The sequence below is a fragment of the Uranotaenia lowii genome, chromosome 1 (assembly GCF_029784155.1).
Source record: "Uranotaenia lowii strain MFRU-FL chromosome 1, ASM2978415v1, whole genome shotgun sequence".
NCBI classification, from domain to species: Eukaryota; Metazoa; Arthropoda; class Insecta; order Diptera; family Culicidae; genus Uranotaenia; species Uranotaenia lowii.
Genome location: NC_073691.1, coordinates 45,457,932 through 45,476,813, shown reverse-complemented (window position 1 = coordinate 45,476,813; position 18,882 = coordinate 45,457,932). Strand labels below are relative to the sequence as shown.

At 38.5% G+C, this 18,882-nt stretch overlaps 1 protein-coding gene across 1 annotated transcript; it reads left to right on the top strand.

Annotated features, from left to right (window-relative positions):
• Positions 1-820: 820 nt before the first annotated feature.
• LOC129749224 (ras-related protein Rab-39B) lies at positions 821-18,882 on the top strand. Its single transcript, XM_055744167.1, has 2 exons — positions 821-1,538; positions 17,657-18,882. The coding sequence occupies exons 1-2, from the start codon at positions 1,431-1,433 to the stop codon at positions 18,206-18,208; spliced, it is 660 nt and encodes a 219-aa protein (XP_055600142.1). The 5' UTR covers positions 821-1,430; the 3' UTR covers positions 18,209-18,882.

The window sequence follows — 18,882 nt, the reverse complement described above, 5'->3', positions numbered from 1 at the left end:
TTTTGTTTCATTAGAATGACCATTCTTAAAACTTTTTTTTAAGTCGTTGAGAGAGTTTAGCATTGGATAAGTTTACAAGTTTCACCAAACTGCCTCATGTATGAAACAACCGCTTTGCTGATTTTGTTTGGTTTTGGCACGATTTTTTTATCATAAAACGATTACAATTCTTTTCAAAAAGTGCTCATTTTTTGTCGAAAAGTAAAAAATACCAGATCAAAATTTCTGTTTGCCTGACCTAGGTTCTGATAAAGGAAAATGAAGTACTAGATTGTCAGAAGTCTGTGTTCAGCTGTCAGTTCACCAGCGACGTTTCGAAATTTTGATTAAAATGCTCCATATTTATTTTAGATGCAAATGTGGCCGCTAAAGGGTAATGTTCATGCAAGAAAGCAAAATTTCATACAATTTTCAGTTTGGTATTCTATCTCTATCTATATTTTTTATTTATAGAGGATTTTAACCAACTTGGTCATTCGTCCTCTTAAAAGTTTGGTATTCAATTTATTCCAAAACGAGTTATAATTTTCTGAGCGTGTATTTCTCGCTATAAACTTTCGTTGGATTCTGCAAATTGTGAGAGAGCCTTTTATGGCATCTGAGATTTTTTAAACGCGAGTGCAGCGCGGTGCAGAGTTTTACAGGCGCAGAAGTATTGGTGGCATATAGCTCATATATCATTCAAAATGAATGAATTTCAACCAACCAGAAGCCTTGCATCCTTCAGAAACCTCTATGCAATGGTGTTGGTGACGTATTTTCGGTAAATATCTATTCACTGAGAAGTCTTTATTTTTCTCTCATTTTGTCAACAACAGAACTTCATCCAATCATTCGTCGTCTTGATCGGTGTCCAGCTAGCCAGCCAGACCAGACGGTTAAGCCTACAGGCAAGTACGTTATTACGGGAGGTTTTATGCCGTACCAGACACAGGACGGGAAAAAATACGATACAGTGCGGCCGTCGAGGATTCGCTAATTAGGAAAACGAACAAATAATAGTGCATTCCAATTAGGGCGACAAATAAACTGCGTAATAAAGTGGAGTCTGGAACGGGTGACTCGAAATTCCTTTGCGTGATCCGCGAAATCTGGAGCTTTGTTTATGTAATCTACTAGGCGTAGAACCCGTCAGATTTATGACCATAGGGATCGGCAGTGGTTCTCGTGATAAAATTTGTTATTTTGTTTTTGATAACATCTCGCTGAGTGATTTTTGCAAGACCGAAACCAAACAGGGCAAGTTCAAGTTCGGTTGACGCAGCCCAGATATTTGCTGCACTCTTGGTAGTTCGGAGATAAGAAGAGTGAAATCAGAACTTGCGAACCAGACCAGGAGGAACACGGCTTATCAGCAAGGCGATTCGATTCGACGGAACGCAGAAGACGGCAGGAAGAAACCGATCAACAACAAAAACAGACAAAGGAACATGGTGGAACAAATGTTCGAATACCAATTTCGACACATCCTGATCGGGGACAGCACCGTGGGGAAATCTTCGCTGCTGAAATACTTCACCGATGGCAAATTTGCAGAGGTAAACTCATGAGGGAAGGAAGCAAAACTGGGTGTAAAACAAACGAAAAAAAAACAATCGTGGGACAGATGGTTGACTCATCATCAAACATCACAATATCCGATTGGGTGAGGATTAGGGAAAAAGTCCAGCGACCTTGGCCCTTTGTTTGGATTTGGGTTGTTATGCATTTTGCAGATGCAAAAAAAAATCATTTCTGTTGTTATTCTAAATTTTGATTCCTTTCTCTGATTTGACATCTATTTTCGAGATTTCAATTGTAATTTCATATCATGATATCTGGTAACAACTTTCAGATATAGATTTCAGAAGCTTGCACTGATTCTGAAATTCCAATCTCGGTATCTGAATCCGATTAGAATATTTTATACTAAACCTGAAAAATGAATTGAACTGGTAAATTTTAGGTGTTACTTGTAGAGAATATTGATAATAACATAGAACAGTTAACCCTCTCTTTTCACTGAGCAAACCAATTTAGTGTATAATTATCAACAATTTTTTTTTGTTGTATGTTATCAATTTTCTCTACATTACCCTTTACACTAAAACTAAAACTGATAAAAACACGATAAAAATATTATGAAATACAGTTTATTATATACCATTAAATTTATGAACTGTAGAAAACTCAAGAGTAACCACACGACCAAAACGTTGAAATCTCGAGGCAAATCAGCATTTTAAACTTTTTTTTACATTATTAGTTTAACCATTTAAATACGAGGGTAAAGTTAATGTAACTTTAAAAGTCGCCTTGACATTTTGATACGCTTCGAAACTTTGAATTAATGAAAAAATGCAGTTCTACTAACTAAAATTAGACACTTCAAGTTTGTAAAATCCGAATCAGTGGTTGGCGAGTTATGGCTCACTTTTTTGAGGCTGGGCTTTTAAGTGTTAATGTGTGAATTTTTTAATGGATGTATTAAATCCAATAGTTCTCTTTTATGCAACTCAAATTTATTTTCAGAGATGCCGATTTTTGTCTTTTTGAAGGTCCGAAAAAAAGACACCGTGTTGTTATCTTTCATCATGTTTTAGCACTTTTTTTTTTTAAATTTTGTTTTTACTGTTGGTTATGTCATGATGACATTAATTATTAAATAAATAATGTTATGATGTCATATTTGTAATTTTAATCGCTCTACACCATTTTTTAATTTTTTTTTTGCCATTTTTAGTCTTCTGTTAGTAGGTATTTATTTTCAAATTCTAGGAAATTATTAATAATTTGTCATTTTTGTTTTGCTATAGTTGTTATACTTTATCAACATTTAAGCATGTAAAAACCCATTTATGTTTTTGGTCTAAATTACTGTTAAATGTTAAAATCGTACATGTGTAAAAATCGAACGGGGTCTGTCCATGAAAGACTTAGAAGCGACTGTATCTTCATTCTTCAATTCGGATTTTTCCGGAAAAATTTATAAATATTTTACTTATGCCAATATGTTTATACCTTTAATTTTTACATCATGCATTAATATAAATTAGATTGTGAGATTTATTTTGAATTTCTTGACCTGATATAATGGTAAGCGCATGTAATATAAATGTACAATCAAACCACTCCACTCTTTGAATAGTTATCAGAGTCACAAGCTAGTATTCTGGCATTTCCAGTCGAAAAGGAACCTGATGCGCAGTCCCTCATAGACGACACAGATTCCAAGCTCCTGTATTGGTGTGGTGAGGAGATAGCTCCAATTTTGTCATGTTAAGTAAGGAGTGTATCGAAAATAAGTTATAAACACATTTTTTTCATTGTATTGATTTTATTGATGATTCAAACAAACACGGAGAAAAAAATATAGATTTATCAGTTATTTTACGAGTCTACATGAACATAAATATGGTAGTTTGGTTCTGACCCGAAAAAACGATCAAAACAACAATCAGATGATACTTTGCCACGAAAGGATAAATGGTTGATTTAGCGATAGCATCGATGCTAAGAATCCAACAGGAATTTTCATTCAATCATTCGTATGGCTGTTTCTACTGTACATGCTGCTCCCCGTGAACGTGGGAAATCGTTGATTCAAAATATTAATAAAATTAATTTGAACAGATAAAATGCATTGTTTTTCTATTAAAAATGAAACGATTTCATTTTATTTTTCATTTTAATTATACGATCAATGGCATGAATTTTAATTTCATTGTTTTTTTTTGCTTCTGCTGGGGGAGCCGCCGCCATGGCCCTGAAATAAAATGCTGTTATTGTTATTTTCGGTGGAAGTTGAACTGCCGGCGCCCTGAAATAAAATAAAAGCTGTTATGAAAATATGATAGTGATAAATAAAGAATACTATGTAACTTACGTGATATGATTCATCGCTGTCTATTATTTCACCTTCCGGATAGGCCCTCGAGGGTCAAAATGCACCCACACATCTCTATCTGAAAACATTTTAAAAAAATTGAAAACAAAATCAACTGAAAAAAATAAATCATATATATGTACCTTTCCGCTTCGTGTTGATTGATTTCTTCCACGAGAAATAACTAATGGCCTTTTTTTCCTCAAAGTCGGACAATAATTTACTTTACAAACTCAAGCTCAGTCAAGCATCAGTGATATTAAAAAAAATATTATAATGTAGACTAGGAAAATACATATAGCCAAATCTACTAGCTGTTGAATTATTTTAGCGATATGCGGTTGAGAAATCCTCTACAGCCAAATCAACTTTACATAAACACTAGTTTGTTTGTTGTTTTTTTTTTTTTTTTATTTAACAAAGGTTTTATTAGGCCCATTACTTAATTCAAAGTTTTTCTGGCCGATGGTCAATATACAAACTAATCTATTTTTTAAATCTAAGGATGGGTTTTTTAGGGATAGGGAAGGGGAAGGGGATAGGTTTATTTTTCAACTTTGTATCATGCGAAACCGTGGCTGAGCTACACTGGCTCGCATGAGTAAAGATGAGGATTTCAGTATTTTTGCTCTGATCACTGTTCACTTCCATTTCTGGATTGGAGGATGAGCGACGTAAAGGTTGAGGATCATTCCTTTTTTTTGGTGGTGAGTCCGTTTGCACATTTGCGCTACATTTTTCGGTTGGTGCTGGTAAATTCGGTTTTTGGTGGCTTCGTTTGGTGTTCGGATTGGGTTGATGCTGCTTCTGTTGGACCTCGTTCGGCTTTGTGCTTGAAGACTTCGGGTTTTGATGATTATTAGATGTGTGCGGCTGCAATTTGGCTACGCCAGCGTAGCTGGTGTTGTAAATGCTAGTGGTGGATGTTATACTTTTCCGTGCTTCGGCTAGGGAGATATTCAGGTCGATGGCGAGTTTAAGTGAGGCGGCTTCATTTTTCCAGATCTTGCAACTTCGATCAACTGGACTGTGGTTTTCTTTGCAATTCAGGCAAAACGGATCATTGCGACACGTGGTGCTTTCGTGTTTTCCGGAGCATTTGATGCAAGCGATTTGGTTCGTGCATTTGGCCTTCGGATGACCATATTCCAGACATTTTCGACAAAGTAGGGGCAACGGATAATAAACTCGGGTTCTCAATCTTAAAAGACCGAAGTCTATAAACTCGGGTATCACGGTGCTGTTAACGGTTAAAATAAAAGTCGACGTTCCAACGATTCCGTTTGATGTTTTTCTGGTGATGCGCTGCACTTTGGTAATCTTTTGAGGTATGAGTTCTGCGAGAAGTTCTTCGTTTGTCATTTCACCGACCTCATGACATTGAACCACAAACTTTCGGGTGTTTAAATTCGGATGGCGACCGATTTCTATTTTTGTTCCATCGATTAAACTTTTTAATAGTTCGAGTTTTTTAACTTGTTCTTCGTTGCGTACTTTCAACACATACCACTGGTTCTTGCTATCATAGTATCCACTTTCGATTTTACCGGCATGGTTTTCAACTGACTTGCCGATTGTAAAAGGATTCTTGGGAAGACTTTGACCACCTGCTCCTCGAAGGAACAGGTAATGTAAGCGACCGAACAGGTTATTTCGGTCCATCCAAACAGGAAGCTTCCTGTCTGGATGATCGCCGGGAGACGGGCTCATGGCCACGCACTTTTCGATTTACGCACCAAAATTCTACACTAGCCTTATGTCACGAGAGAAGAAAAAATCAACCGAACTCGATCAAGGCTGAGAGGAAACTGTTGTTTGTTGTTATCGATATTGATTAAGCAATATTATGGGTTCAACCAAAAATATGTGATATAGATGAGCCAACCATACGAATTTTGATAACAACCTATAGAGTTTTTTATCCGTGAAGAAACAGTTCGGAAGTGTTTTAAAAAGCTTATTCTTACAGTTTATAAAGAAATACAAGTAAAAAAGTAATTATTGGTAATATTCTCGGACTTTCGACTTGACGCGTTTCATTAGGTTTTGCACAGCTGATTGATCACACTTCTTGGCCGCAGCATTCCAATTTTTCTTGAAAACCACCATGGTCCTGTTGGCCTTACAATCCTTCTTGAAAACTCTCTTGACGATAGCCCACTATCGTTCTATGGGGCGAAGCTGGAGGCAGTTTGGTGGGTTAATATCTTTCTCAACGAAATCTACATCGTTATCCATCTAAGAGTGAATTTAGCGCATTGGGCTGACGCCAAATCCGGCCAGGACAATGGTGGAGTCGTATGTTTCCTATATAGTGGCAGCAACTTTTTCTACAAACACTTCTTTTGGTAGATATCGGCATTTATTTTTCCTTTTGTAAAGAAACTCGCCGACTTCAATCCGTAGGAGCAGATTGCCTGCCACACCAGCACTTTCTGGCCAAATTTTTCCACCTCAATCGACTTCTCGTGTTCACTCACATCCTCCCCAATAGCTGCAGTGTAGAATTGTGGTCCCGGAAGAGTACTGGAATCCTCTTTTACATAAGTTTAATCGTCCATGAGAACGCACACATCTGGCTTCTGCAAAATCCGATGATACAGCTTCCGGGCTCTGGTTTTTGCTCGAGATTTTTGTTCAGTCGTTTGTTTGGACACTTTCTGCTTCTTGTATGTCTTCAGGTTGCTCCGCTTCTTGATCCGCTGTACGATTCAGATCGATGTCCCAGCTTTTTTCGCCAAATCCCGTATGGACATCGATCGATTTCGGTTGATGAGGTTGATGACCTTACGGTCCAGATTTGGGTCAGATGGTTTCCTGGTTTTCTGCCTTTTCCTGGCAAATCATCGAACGTATAGTGTTCCCCGAACTTGTGGATGATGGATTTTACGCTCGCCGGATGAATGCCGAAACGTTTTTCATCGTCATTCATCGAGATGTCCTTCTCTCGCATCCAAGTGTCCAACACACGAATTTTAACTTCTTTTTTAATTCGCGAAATTTATGGAGAAACGAATGTTTCAAACGTAAACAAAGCGCTGGTTCACTCCAAAGGACTGAAGCAACTGTCAAATCACATACAAACGGACCGTACCGACTTTTTGGAACCAGAACGTCAGTTCCCCTTTGATTTCAATGGCATTTTGGAACCCTTGGTTCACTCTTGACAGATCAAGATGCTACATACAGGTGAGCACAGTTGTTCACGCGTTAGTAAGTGGAAGGCCCAAATATGTTTATAGTTAGTTAATTTTCGATACACTCCTTATAAGATAAAATTTATCAATTTGCAGAACGTTGTGGCGCCAAAGGCGCAATGCCAAAGGTCGTAGGTACTTGTTAATTCGAACATCTTAAATTTATGCCTGAGTCGGATACACTGACATACTTCTCATCTATTTTTGTATCGCATACCATTTTTCAGAACATTCTAGAGTCACATTTGAAACGCCAGTGTTGAAAATGTACTACAAAATTTCAGCAGCGATTTTCTCCAAACAAATCAGGTGACTCATACGACCTGATCAAAACAAACTCTGGATTTATTACAGTTATATTTTTGCAGAAATTCCTCCAAATACTAAATAATTTGTCAATCCTTCAATTTTTGGTTTTTTAACCATAAATTCGTTTCAATTCCATAAAAAAAAGTATATGTACATACCTTCACATTTTATGATAAGTTTACAGAACAACACTGCAAAGTTGAAGGTCAAAAACCACAGGTCAAGTGAACTCTGCCATCACATGGTGCTCGGCTTGAATTTATTCCCTTATTTGATTAACGGCAAAGCAATAACCGCTTAATACCGATTACCGTGGCTGGCGACTTTCGATTTTTCACAATGGTTTCGAATGCCGGTGGAGTAATTGAAGTTTTGTCGTGATAACTAGGCCTAATACAGATTTAGGAATGCATAGATCAAATCAAAACCAAAGTTCACTGCTAAATCTTTGAACGTTTTATCGGGATCGTCAAAAACTCGACTCGAATCGATGGATAGCATATAAATTATGTTCAATTGGAAGCTGATCGATCAAGCGACTCCAGATGATTAACGCTTATGTAGCCTATCGCCGGTTTATTATTTTTATTGTATGACTTCAGTTTAGGCGGCAAATAATGTTCCCTAGTCTGAAGAAAATCGACTATTTTCCGAGCCAAACTTGGCGCTGCCCCTCGTTTGTGAGCGAGTAGGTAGGTACCCGTTTCCACTGAAAGCAAATTGGCCGCGCCGCGTGGGTGGAAATTCACTGCAGCGGAACAAAAACAGTTCCTCCTTTCGAATCCGCGCCGGTTACTTGTTTAGGGGACCGTTTGAAGTTTGTTTTTTTTTTCGTGTGTCTGTGTGAAAAGTTTTATTAAATAGTCGATGCCGCTAGCTAGTTTTTTTTTTGGAAAATTTGTTTGAAATTTGTTAACTCGCAAGCTTGACAACAAACTTCACCTTGAACTGCATGGACGATTGAAAGACCTAAAACTAAAAAAACGAAATAAGATGTTTTTTTTATCTAAAATTTGAATCATTAATTTTTTAGATACGACTATACGACCACATACATATTGTAATATTTTTACATATTTCTACATTAGACTGAGTCGATTGAGGGTCATTTCTGAATTTACCAAACACTGGAGTCTTAAAAGTTCCGGTTTTGTTCAAGACTTATCTATGTTTTTTTTACATAATTTTTAAGTAACGTTTATAGGAGTGAATTTGAACTTTTAGGTTTATAGGCATGAGACAAAAGCCATGAAACATGAGACCTGAGACATGAGACTTTGGAGCTGAGACAGGAGACAAGCTACTAGTATTAGTACCGCGAGAAATTAGTTGAGCTCCGATTTCAACTTGCGACCAAGGTTGCCGAAAAAAATTCTGTGTTTTTGAGAAAAATAATTCTGACTTTCTGTGATTTTATCCAATAATTCTGTGATGGATTTCTGTGATGCTATTTCCTTGAATTTCATAGAAAATGAATGATAAATTGAGTCTTTTTCACATTTTAGTTGGGCAAAATCAATTACCATCACCAATCTTATCATACTTCTCTAATCCAAGGTAAGAAATCTAAATTTGATACTGTCAAATAAATTATAATTTTGGAAATCCATTAAAAATTTAAAAATTCTGTGAAATTTCCAATATTCTGTGTTCTGTGACACAGATTCTATGATGAAAATTTGCTAAAAATTCTGTGAAATTGCAGATTTTTCTGTGATTTCGGCAACCTTGCTTGCGACCCCTCTAGTGAAAGGGTGTGACTTGTAGGTGACGAAAAATAGTGTCGCGACTTCGCTAGTACAAGCTTCTAGGGTTAATACCACGAGAAATTAGTTTAGCTCCGATTTCAACTTTCAATCGTTTAAGTGAAAAGGTTTGACTTGTATATGACGAAAAATAGTGTCGCGAGTTTGCTAGTACAAGAAACTAGTATTAGTACCGGTTGAAATTAGATTAGCTCCGATTTCAACTTTCGACCGGTCAAGTGAAAGGGCTTTATGAAAATTATGTTATAATTCCGCAGATGTCTACAAATCCATCTATCGGTACCTGCTTCCGTTGCATCCAATTGCACATAATTCTGTTCGAATGAATGTCTCACCCACCCCGGGTTACTTGAACCGGATAGTCCAATCCGGGAATTGCCAAGTGATGTTTTCCCCGAGGAACAAAACTACTTTTCAACTTTTCGAATTTCGATGGCTTTGAAGCATATTCTATGAAGATTGCAGATACTATTTTCGAATGCAGAAAGGCAAATAAAAAAAAAAAAAAAAATGCTGCAAATGCTGGTCAAAAACCTCCCAGAGATTTTAAGTAACTTCCGGACAGTCGAAGAGTGCCCAAGGAAGGGAAGAATGACATCAAAATGTTAAATTCCCAGAAAAAAAAAAAAAAAAAAAAAAAAAAAAAAAAAGAAGAGTGCCCAACATCTGGAGAAAAAAAAATTGGCATTCTCTAGCAAGAAGGCCTTTTTTTAAAACGTACCTTAATTAAAATAAACTAAATCAATTAAAACTTTCAACTATCAAAGTCCCACCAAGCCATAAAGTGTTTCCGAAATCCCAGGCTGTGCTCCATTTATTGCATTTTTCTGAATATCAAATCTAGGCTAACAGATTTAGTTTGAAATTCAAGTTTAAGGTTTTTCGGTTTTATTGGAGCACAATATTCTTGAGGATATACGTTATTTCTAATGAAATTCTGTCATCTTAGAAGTAGCGAATGCCAACAGTAGCAAAAGCATCTAGTACCAGGCTATCGAGAAGAAGTAAAATTCTCACACGAACACCATCAAAACCTAAAATGGGTGTTTCATGTAACATGCTCTTCGTATCATTTATTCTTCCATGATTCCAACTGTTCACTGACAAGGGGGTATTTTCAAACCGAAAATTTTGCAAGCTAAAATAGTAAAATTTGTTTTAAAAAATCAGCTAAGAATTTTTCAGTTCTGAGTCCTTGCCAGCTCAAGGAATCGTACGTGACAGGGCGTCTTTCACGCCGTTGGTTTTTGGAATTTCTTCTGAGGATGTGAACTAGAATTCTTTTCACAGACATCACCCAGATTTTTACGTTTGTTCCCGGGGGGGGGGGGGGGGGGGGGGGGGGGGTTGGTAGGCTTCCTTAAATGGTTAGCTTCTCATTCAGGAAAAAATGGATTCCGCAATGATCGGTGTTCAGAAAACCTAAAAAATCAAGCAGACAATAAAACGAAATTAAGGTGTTTAGATTAACAATACGAATACGTCTCGGTGGTCGAGTGGTTAGCGTGGTAAGACGATGATGATACAAAATATAAAAATACGCTTTAGATTCCATTCAATTCCCCGGATTCTCAAGATTACCCCCTGTCACCAATATCACCAACAAGTCAATCCCTTTCACTTGACGGGTCGAAAGTTGAAATCGGAGCAAAATTAATTTCTCACGGTATACTAGCACTAGTAGCTTGTACTAGCGAACTCGTGACACTACTTTTCGTCACCTACAAGTCAAACCCTTTCACTTGACTGGTCTAAAGTTGAAATCGGAGCTAAACTAGTTTCTACTGGTACTAAACCTAGTAGCTTGAACAAGCGAAGTCGCAGCACTATTTTTCGTCACCTACAAGTCAATCCCTTTCACTAGAGGGGTCGCAAGTTGAAATCGGAGCTTAACTAATTTTTCGCGGTAATAACACTAGTAGCTTGTCTCAGGTCTAAAGTCTCATGTCTCAGGTGTAATCTTTCATGGCTCATGCCTCAGGTCTTATGTCTTATGTCTCATGTCTCAGGTCTCATGTCTAATTTCTAATGGTTCATGTCTCTTGTCTCAGGTCTCATATCTCATGTTTCATGTCTCATGCCTCATGCCTCATGTCTCATGTCTCAGGTGTCATGTCTTAAGTCTCAAGTCTCATATCTCAGGTCTCATGTCCCATGTCTCAGGTCTCTGGTCTCGTGTTTTATGTCTTAGGTTTCTAGTCTCAGGTCTCAGGTCTAATGTCCCATGTCTTTGGTCTCATTCTTCTGGTCTCAGGTCTCATGTCTCAGATCTCAGGTTCCTGGACTCAGGTCTCAGGTGTCATGTCTAAAGTCTCAGGTCTCAGATCTCAGGTTTATGTCTCTAGTCTACATTTTCAAGTCTCAAGTCTCAGGTCTCAGGTCTTAAGTGTCAGAACTTCAGAGCTGCAGAATTTGAATGGTCTTTTTTTACACGGTTTTCGGGAATTAACACGTTTTTTTTGCACGGTTTTTTTTACGCGGTACGTATATCAGTGTAAAAAAAAATCTTACTGTATATGACAATATTTTTCATATTAGGTCTTATTCTGCAAGTCACGTGCCGTGACTCGACTTATTTTATAAGTACTATCGTCATCGTCATGCAGCGTGTGAAGCTGCGCCACGAGTTTCTGGGTCTGCCTCTTCTTCGATGTCCTTCTGGATTACAATCAAACGCCGCTCTGCAAAACACGTTCTCATCTCTTCGCACCCGTACAGTAATACGGATTTGACGTTTGAGTTAAAGATTCGAATTTTCGTGTACCACAAGTGAAAGGCTATTGTTCCTTTTCAATGAAAGAAACTTTAACAAGTGAGTTGTCAGCGGGGCGAGTTCTTACCCAGGAGATCATCCGGATAGGACCATTCCGGAATGGCGGGATCCTCAAGGTGTGCATGGTAGATTGTACTACATGTTTCTAAAAGCGAAAAATCGAAGAGTACGCGGGTAAAATAGAAAGTGGGTACTATGTGAAAAGCAAGAGTTGGTAGTAAAGAACAAGCCCGGAAAATATTTACCCTTGCTACACTTCTCGATGGCACGCCGATCTAAATGCAAATCGGCAACGCAGCAGTCATCGTCATAACACTGGACCATTGCAAGGTTTCTAACCCGTGTTCTAGATCTGGCTACGATTATTCTTTCGTTTATCGGTTCTCATCTAAGGGGCATGGGCCTGCAGGCTTAACAGGAAACCAACTCCTCGATCCCGAGTAGCGTGTTCTCCTCGTTTGGCAAAGTAAGGCCGATGACATAGTAAGAGCGATGCGATGCGAATTGACGAACGCGGCCAATGCGAACCCGAGCGGCGGAACAAATTGACATCTGTTTCGCCGCGTTGAGTATGTCAGGTTTAAGCGATTCACATACATTTTCATCGAATGTGGTTCGCCGCATTGAATCGCATTCGCCGTTTCGCATCGCATCGCACTCACTATGTCATCGGCCTAAAGCCGTACTTGCCCGGACTGCGTCTTGTGTTCTCCAGTGTTATATAGGCCAACGGACTTCGCTCAGTCTCAGAATTTCAAGCTTGAGGCGGCTAGTTCTCTAGCAAGTTGAGCCAGCTTGCCTTGTTGGTTAAGGGTTTACAGGTTCGAGTTCCAATTCGTGTCCGTGTTTTCATGCTAAAAGTCGTCGCCAAAGTTCCAGGTCGGTAATTTCTTTCGGATTCCGTAACAATTGTTTAAATCGGGAACAGTAGGTTGTTAGCCGAAGGTCCCTATCCCGCGATGGGGCTGCCATCTTGGACTTAGCTGGCGGGAGCCGCATTTCATAAATTCAGCCGCTTGCTGCAAGATAGACGCTGTTTGAGCCGCCCCTGACCTGGAGAACAGGCGCTCGGTTGTTGTTGCACGCCGCCCCTGACCTGAGGAACAGACGCGTGCGGCCACCTTCTCAGTCTGCATGCGACCAAACCATCCACAGGGGTTGGGTACCCGATCTCTGCTTAGGTTACTCGCATCCCAGCCGGCACCACGGGGTGGTTGAGATAGGAGTTGTGAATAAGAGGTGATATGACCACTATGGGGCCTCGTGTTGCACATTATCCACCATTTGTCAGTCATTTATCCCGTAAGCCTGTTGTTTAATGTGTTATACTGCCGTTCTAAGCAAGAATGTCCCATGTGACTTTTGGGTCATTTTCACTTTTTTGCTGGAAACGGTCTCTTTTAGTGTTAACTTTCGAATAAAAACACAAACAAGTATACTTTGTTCTGAACTTACTTATATTTTCATCAAGGTGGTTGTCTCTATGTTGATAGTTCTACGCAATGTCACACTAGAGAAAATTCTATGAAAAATGCAAATTTTATCAAAAAATTGTCTTAAGATGAGTTCAAACTGTTGAATTCAATGTTATTCACTGAAAAGAACACTAAAATAGAGGGCAGAGGAGGAGCGAGAAGCCTTGAGTGTTTTATTCAGAGAAATTTTCACTTAACACTTTTCGGTAGGCACTACTTACAGGCTCCATACTCAACTATACATTTTTATAAACAAAGAGGAACGTATTTCTCAAATTACGGTTAAGCATGGATGCTAGGATGCAGAGGTGACCTCGGTCCTAATGCATAAAATAAATCTTTCATCCCTTTCTTTTTTCCAATCTATCCATTGACTACAAGGACGTGGCCGGCGCCGTTATTGATGTTCAAAGAGAGAGCATTAGTTTTGTGCAGTGTGAATGAGCTGCTAATCCCAAGCACCATTCATTTGACCTCTGAACAAAATTGATGGCCTCGGTCAATCACGGAGTAGCAACCATTGGCGATGTGGAACTTGTTCTACTGAGCCACACCAGCGATCGTGGAACTCGAACTGATTGTAATCATAATTTGATTTTGGAGGAAGTAATCCATTTTCTATAACTATGCATTTCGGGTTTAACGGTTTAAGGTGGATGTGAGTAGTTAATCAAGCTAAGCTAAGCTTATTACGGTTGTGTGGGGCGCCGTGCCAGATCAGCCGTGGTGTCCGTCTCGTGCATGGTAGAAAAATTGTAGCCGTGTGACAGTTTTTCGTAGAACTAGCATCGGCATGCGTTCTGATTCTACGCAAAAGTGTCACACGGAGCATTTTTGGCTCTAATTTGCTGTTTTTTTTGTAGGAAATATAATTTTTTTGGCAGAAAACATTGTAAAATGATTAACTTGAACTGTTCACTACGAAAAAACTGTCGGTGAGTTTTTAGTTTGAGAGAAAAATTGGAAATGTAGCTGATGTTTCAATCGCGTTTTTCTCGTTTGCACTTTTTCCACATGAGACAAGCATGCTTAGAACGGCAGTATACCTTCAGAAACCGAGCTTAGAAGATTGTTTTTGTTTGCGTTCAAGGCGCTTTCTTCATTCTCAGCACGATAAAGAGCTTCGCCGTGATCCTTGTTAGTGACTGAAAATCGGGAGTCCAGTCAAGTCAGTTCCTGAATACTGTAGGTGCTTCAGTTCGAATGAGCTTCGAATCGAAGCTTATTGGAACTTACATTTCTTAACTGGAGCGCTAACAACAGTCAGGAATAAAAGGTAAAATCCAATAAGTCACGTCACGTGACTCGCAGAATAGAGCCTAATATTTATCGTGAAAAAACGTCACAGATGTCACAGAAAAAACGTCACAGATGTCACAGAATTTCCATACAGATGCGGCAGCCTTGATCTTTGGACGTTGCAGTAGATCATGTTTTTCATAAAGAGTTTTGTGCGTGAATGTTCTTCAGAATTCTGTTTTATAGATCACTAGCTGACCCGGTAAACTTCGTTTTACCTTTAAATAAATAAATCTTAATAAATGTTTTGTTTCATCCACACGTCCTTAACTTCATCGTGCTCGCGAATTGATTTTTTTGAAAATCGTACTAAATTGTACGGCTTTCCCATTTAAAGTTGATTAAGTATGGGGACCCCCCTTCCATAAAAAGTGAGATTCTTGAAACTATTATAAAACCATCTCAGACCCAAAAAACTCGCGGATACCAAATTTTACTTCATTCCGACCAACCGTTTATACGTGATGTTATTACAAAGAAAACGCTTCCATTTATATATATAAGATTTTTTGTACTCAAAAATGTATGGTAGCCCCCCTTTCCCCTTTATATCTGTCCGCTGAAAAAAGGTGGGGCTTCAATTTATAATAGAAACATTTCTCGTTTCCAAATACCCTCACATGTCAAACATGGTTCAAATTTACTCGATCAGATCTCCAGTTATACTGAAAATTGTAAGGGAGACCTCTCCTCCCCCTTTTCATCCACCTTTTGAAGGATTAAGGGATTCCAAATATTCAAAGAAGCATTTCTCGTACCCAAATATCGTTTCATGCCAAATTTGGTTCCATTTGCTGTTGTAGTTCTTAAGTTATGCAATAAAAATTGTATGGAACTTCCCTCCCTCTTTCCTTTCTCCCCGCTGGAAGAAGGAAGGGGTCTCGAACAATCATTAGAACATTTGCTTGATTAGTATTTGAGTTATTTAAAAATTGAAAAGAGGGCCCCTCCCCCTTTATATCTCCCTACTGAAAAGAGGGAGGGGTTTCAAATAATCATAGAAATATTTTTCGTATCCAAATACCATGACAAATTTGGTTCCATTTGCTTTATAAGTTTTTGAGTTATGTAAAAAAATATTAAAGAGGCCCCTCCTTCTTTCAACTGCAAAAAGGGAGGGGTCTCAAATAATCATTGAAATATTTTTCGTATCAAAATACCTTCCCATGCCAAATTGGGATCTAATATCTTGAATAGTTTTCGAGTTACATGAAAAATTGTAAGGTAGCCCCCCTCTTCCCATTCTATCACCCCACTGAGAGGAGGGAGGGACCTTATATTCATTGAAATATTCTCCATTCCCAAATACCACCCTATGCCAAATTTGATACCATTTGCTTGATTGGTTCTCGAGTTATGCAAAAAATTGTCTTTTGTTTGGGAGGCCCCTCCCCCCCCTTCCTGTTAGGGGGAGGGGTCTCAAACTATAATAGGAACCTTCACCAGCCTCCAATATCCCCACCTGCCAAGTTTCACGTAAATCGGTTCAGTAGTTTCTGAGTCTATAGGGAACAGACAGAAAGACAGACAGACAGACAGACAGACAGACAGACAGACATAAATTCATTTTTATATATATACACTGCCGGCCAAAAGTTTGGGATCACCCGCTAAAAAACATGCAAATTTTGATCGTTCATATCTCAGTCGTCTTAGGACATATTGCAAATCTTCTTATCTCTTTTGAAAGATAATGAGCAATAGCTATTTCGGAGGTATTTTGCCCAGAAATAATGTTTTAGTTTTGCACCTAAAACTTAACCTAAAGTTAGAGCATTTTCAAAAAAACGCACTCAATATTCAAAGCCGATCATCTCGCGATAGGGTGGACCAAATTTCAAAATTTAAGTTGCATTAGAATCCTACTTCTCAAAACACAATCAAAAAATTTTGTGCAAAAATTTAAGAATGTACTATCAATTAATAAAATAGACACTTAAGCTATCGTCCAAAAGTTTGGGATCACCCCTTAGTATGGGATATCGGCCAAAAACATGCAAATTTATCTCATTCATATCTTTCTCATCTTACATCGTATTGCAGATCTGAAGGGTTCATTTGAAAGCTTAGGAATTGTTGTTTTTCCATAAATTCATTAGAAAATTATATTTTAAAGTGATAACCATAAACAATTTACTTGAAATTAATTGTTTTTTGAAAATTCACACTTTTGATTGTGAATTTTTTATGGTTATGGATTTAAAATATATTTTTCTAATGAATTTATGAAAAACCAACAATTCCTAAGCTTTCAAATGCACCCTTCAGATCTGCAATACGATGTTAGATGAGAAAGATATGAATGAGATAAATTTGCATGTTTTTGAAAAAATGATCCCAAACTTTTGGTCGATACACCATACTAGGGGTGATCCCAAACTTTTGGACGATAACTTAAGTGTCTATTTTATTAATTGATAGTACATTCTTAAATTTTTGCACAAAATTTTTTGATGGTGTTTAGAGAAGTATAGAATAAGGATTCTAATGCAACTCAAATTTTGAAATTTGGTCCACCCTATCGCGAGATGATCGGCTTTGAATATTGAGTGCGTTTTTTGAAAATGCTCTAACTTTAGGTTAAGTTTTAGGTGCAAAACTAAAACATTATTTCTGGGCAAAATACCTCCGAAATAGCTATTGCTCATTATCTTTCAAATGAGTTCAAAAGATTTGCAATATGTCCTAAGACGGCTGAGAAATGAACGATCAAAATTTGCATGTTTTTTAGCGGGTGATCCCAAACTTTTGGCCGGCAGTGTAGATTACTGTCCCGAATTTGTTCGAGTTTTTCGATTCTCTACGTATCCTATAAAAAATCCGTTGTGTTATGACGAGTCAGAAGCTAAAAATACATACCTAAAATTTTACGATTACCGTTTACCTTATTTCAGCCGTTAATAATTGAAATTTGATCTATAATTTATTCTTCAGTCTTGCTGCAGTTAATGGTTTTCTATCTCTATTTGCAGCTATCGGATCCGACCGTCGGAGTTGACTTTTTCGCACACCTGATCGAGGTTTCGGATGGGACCCGCATCAAGCTGCAGCTGTGGGACACTGCCGGACAGGAACGGTTCCGTTCCATCACCAAATCCTACTACCGGAACTCGGTCGGGGTGCTGCTGGTGTACGACATCACCAACCACGCCAGCTTCGAGCACATCCCGCTGTGGATGATGGAAGCCAAGCGACACATCGAGCCACGCCGGCCCGTCTTTGCTCTGGTCGGGTGCAAGCTGGATCTAGTCAACAGCGGTGTCCAGCAGCGGGAGGTGAGCATGGAGGAGGCTCGATCGTTCGCCGAACAGCACGGGCTGATCTTTGTGGAAACTTCGGCCCGGACCGGGGTCAATGTGCGGGAAGCATTTGCAATGGTCACCCAAGAGGTCTACGATCGTATCAAGTCCGGAGAATACGCGATCGAGGATGGCTGGGAAGGCATTAAGCATGGATTCACCCGGCTCAACAACCAAGACTTCAATCTTGTGGTAGCAGAATCCGCTCGAAGCTCCTGTTGTTAATTATTGTGTTGCGCTGTGAATGTTTCCTCCATTCTTTTTTCTTTCTTGTTTTATCGTAAGCTAACCAAAAACAAAATAAAACAGTTTACATTAGTTTACCAATCAAAATTTTATGACAAAAGATTGCTATTCAAAATGAATAAAATTATAAAGATATTTTTTGTAGTAAAGAATAAAAGTAAAGACTCAAATTACCATCTAGAGTAACTCTGAATTTTGGATTACACGACGCGGATGCGATGTGATAAATTATTAGGTGGAAGAATTGATCTGAAAATCGATGTGGTTAACCCATATTGGCATGGATGTATTGTTTGTAGAGTTTTATCATTGGGATAACCCTGCGCGAGTGGAGATCAAATGTCAATCGTCATTTCTCGGTGCTTTTATCGCGGTTCAGTTTTTGTTCCATCGAACGGTTTGCTTTCGGTACACCAACCACTTTCACGTAATAGTTTAGTTCGATATTTTAAAGCATCTTTCTTGGCTCGGGTAGAAGAGCAACACGCCGTTATCAGTTCAATGATGATTACTGAGAAACAGAAACGAATAAACAATTTTGTATGTAAATAGAATTACAAATTTCTACTTTAGTGTTTAGTCGAAATGGAACAAATAATTTTAGTGAAACTATACTGAAATTGAAATAAATTATGTAATCTTGAACGGAATAA

What these genes read in the sequence shown, in the direction of transcription:
- LOC129749224 (XM_055744167.1), top strand. Translation starts at nt 1,431, where the DNA reads ATGGTGGAACAAATGTTCGAATACCAATTTCGACACATCCTGATCGGG. An exon ending in CCGATGGCAAATTTGCAGAG is followed by an intron (nt 1,539 to 17,656) that starts GTAAACTCATGA and finishes CTCTATTTGCAG; the next exon opens with CTATCGGATCCGACCGTCGG.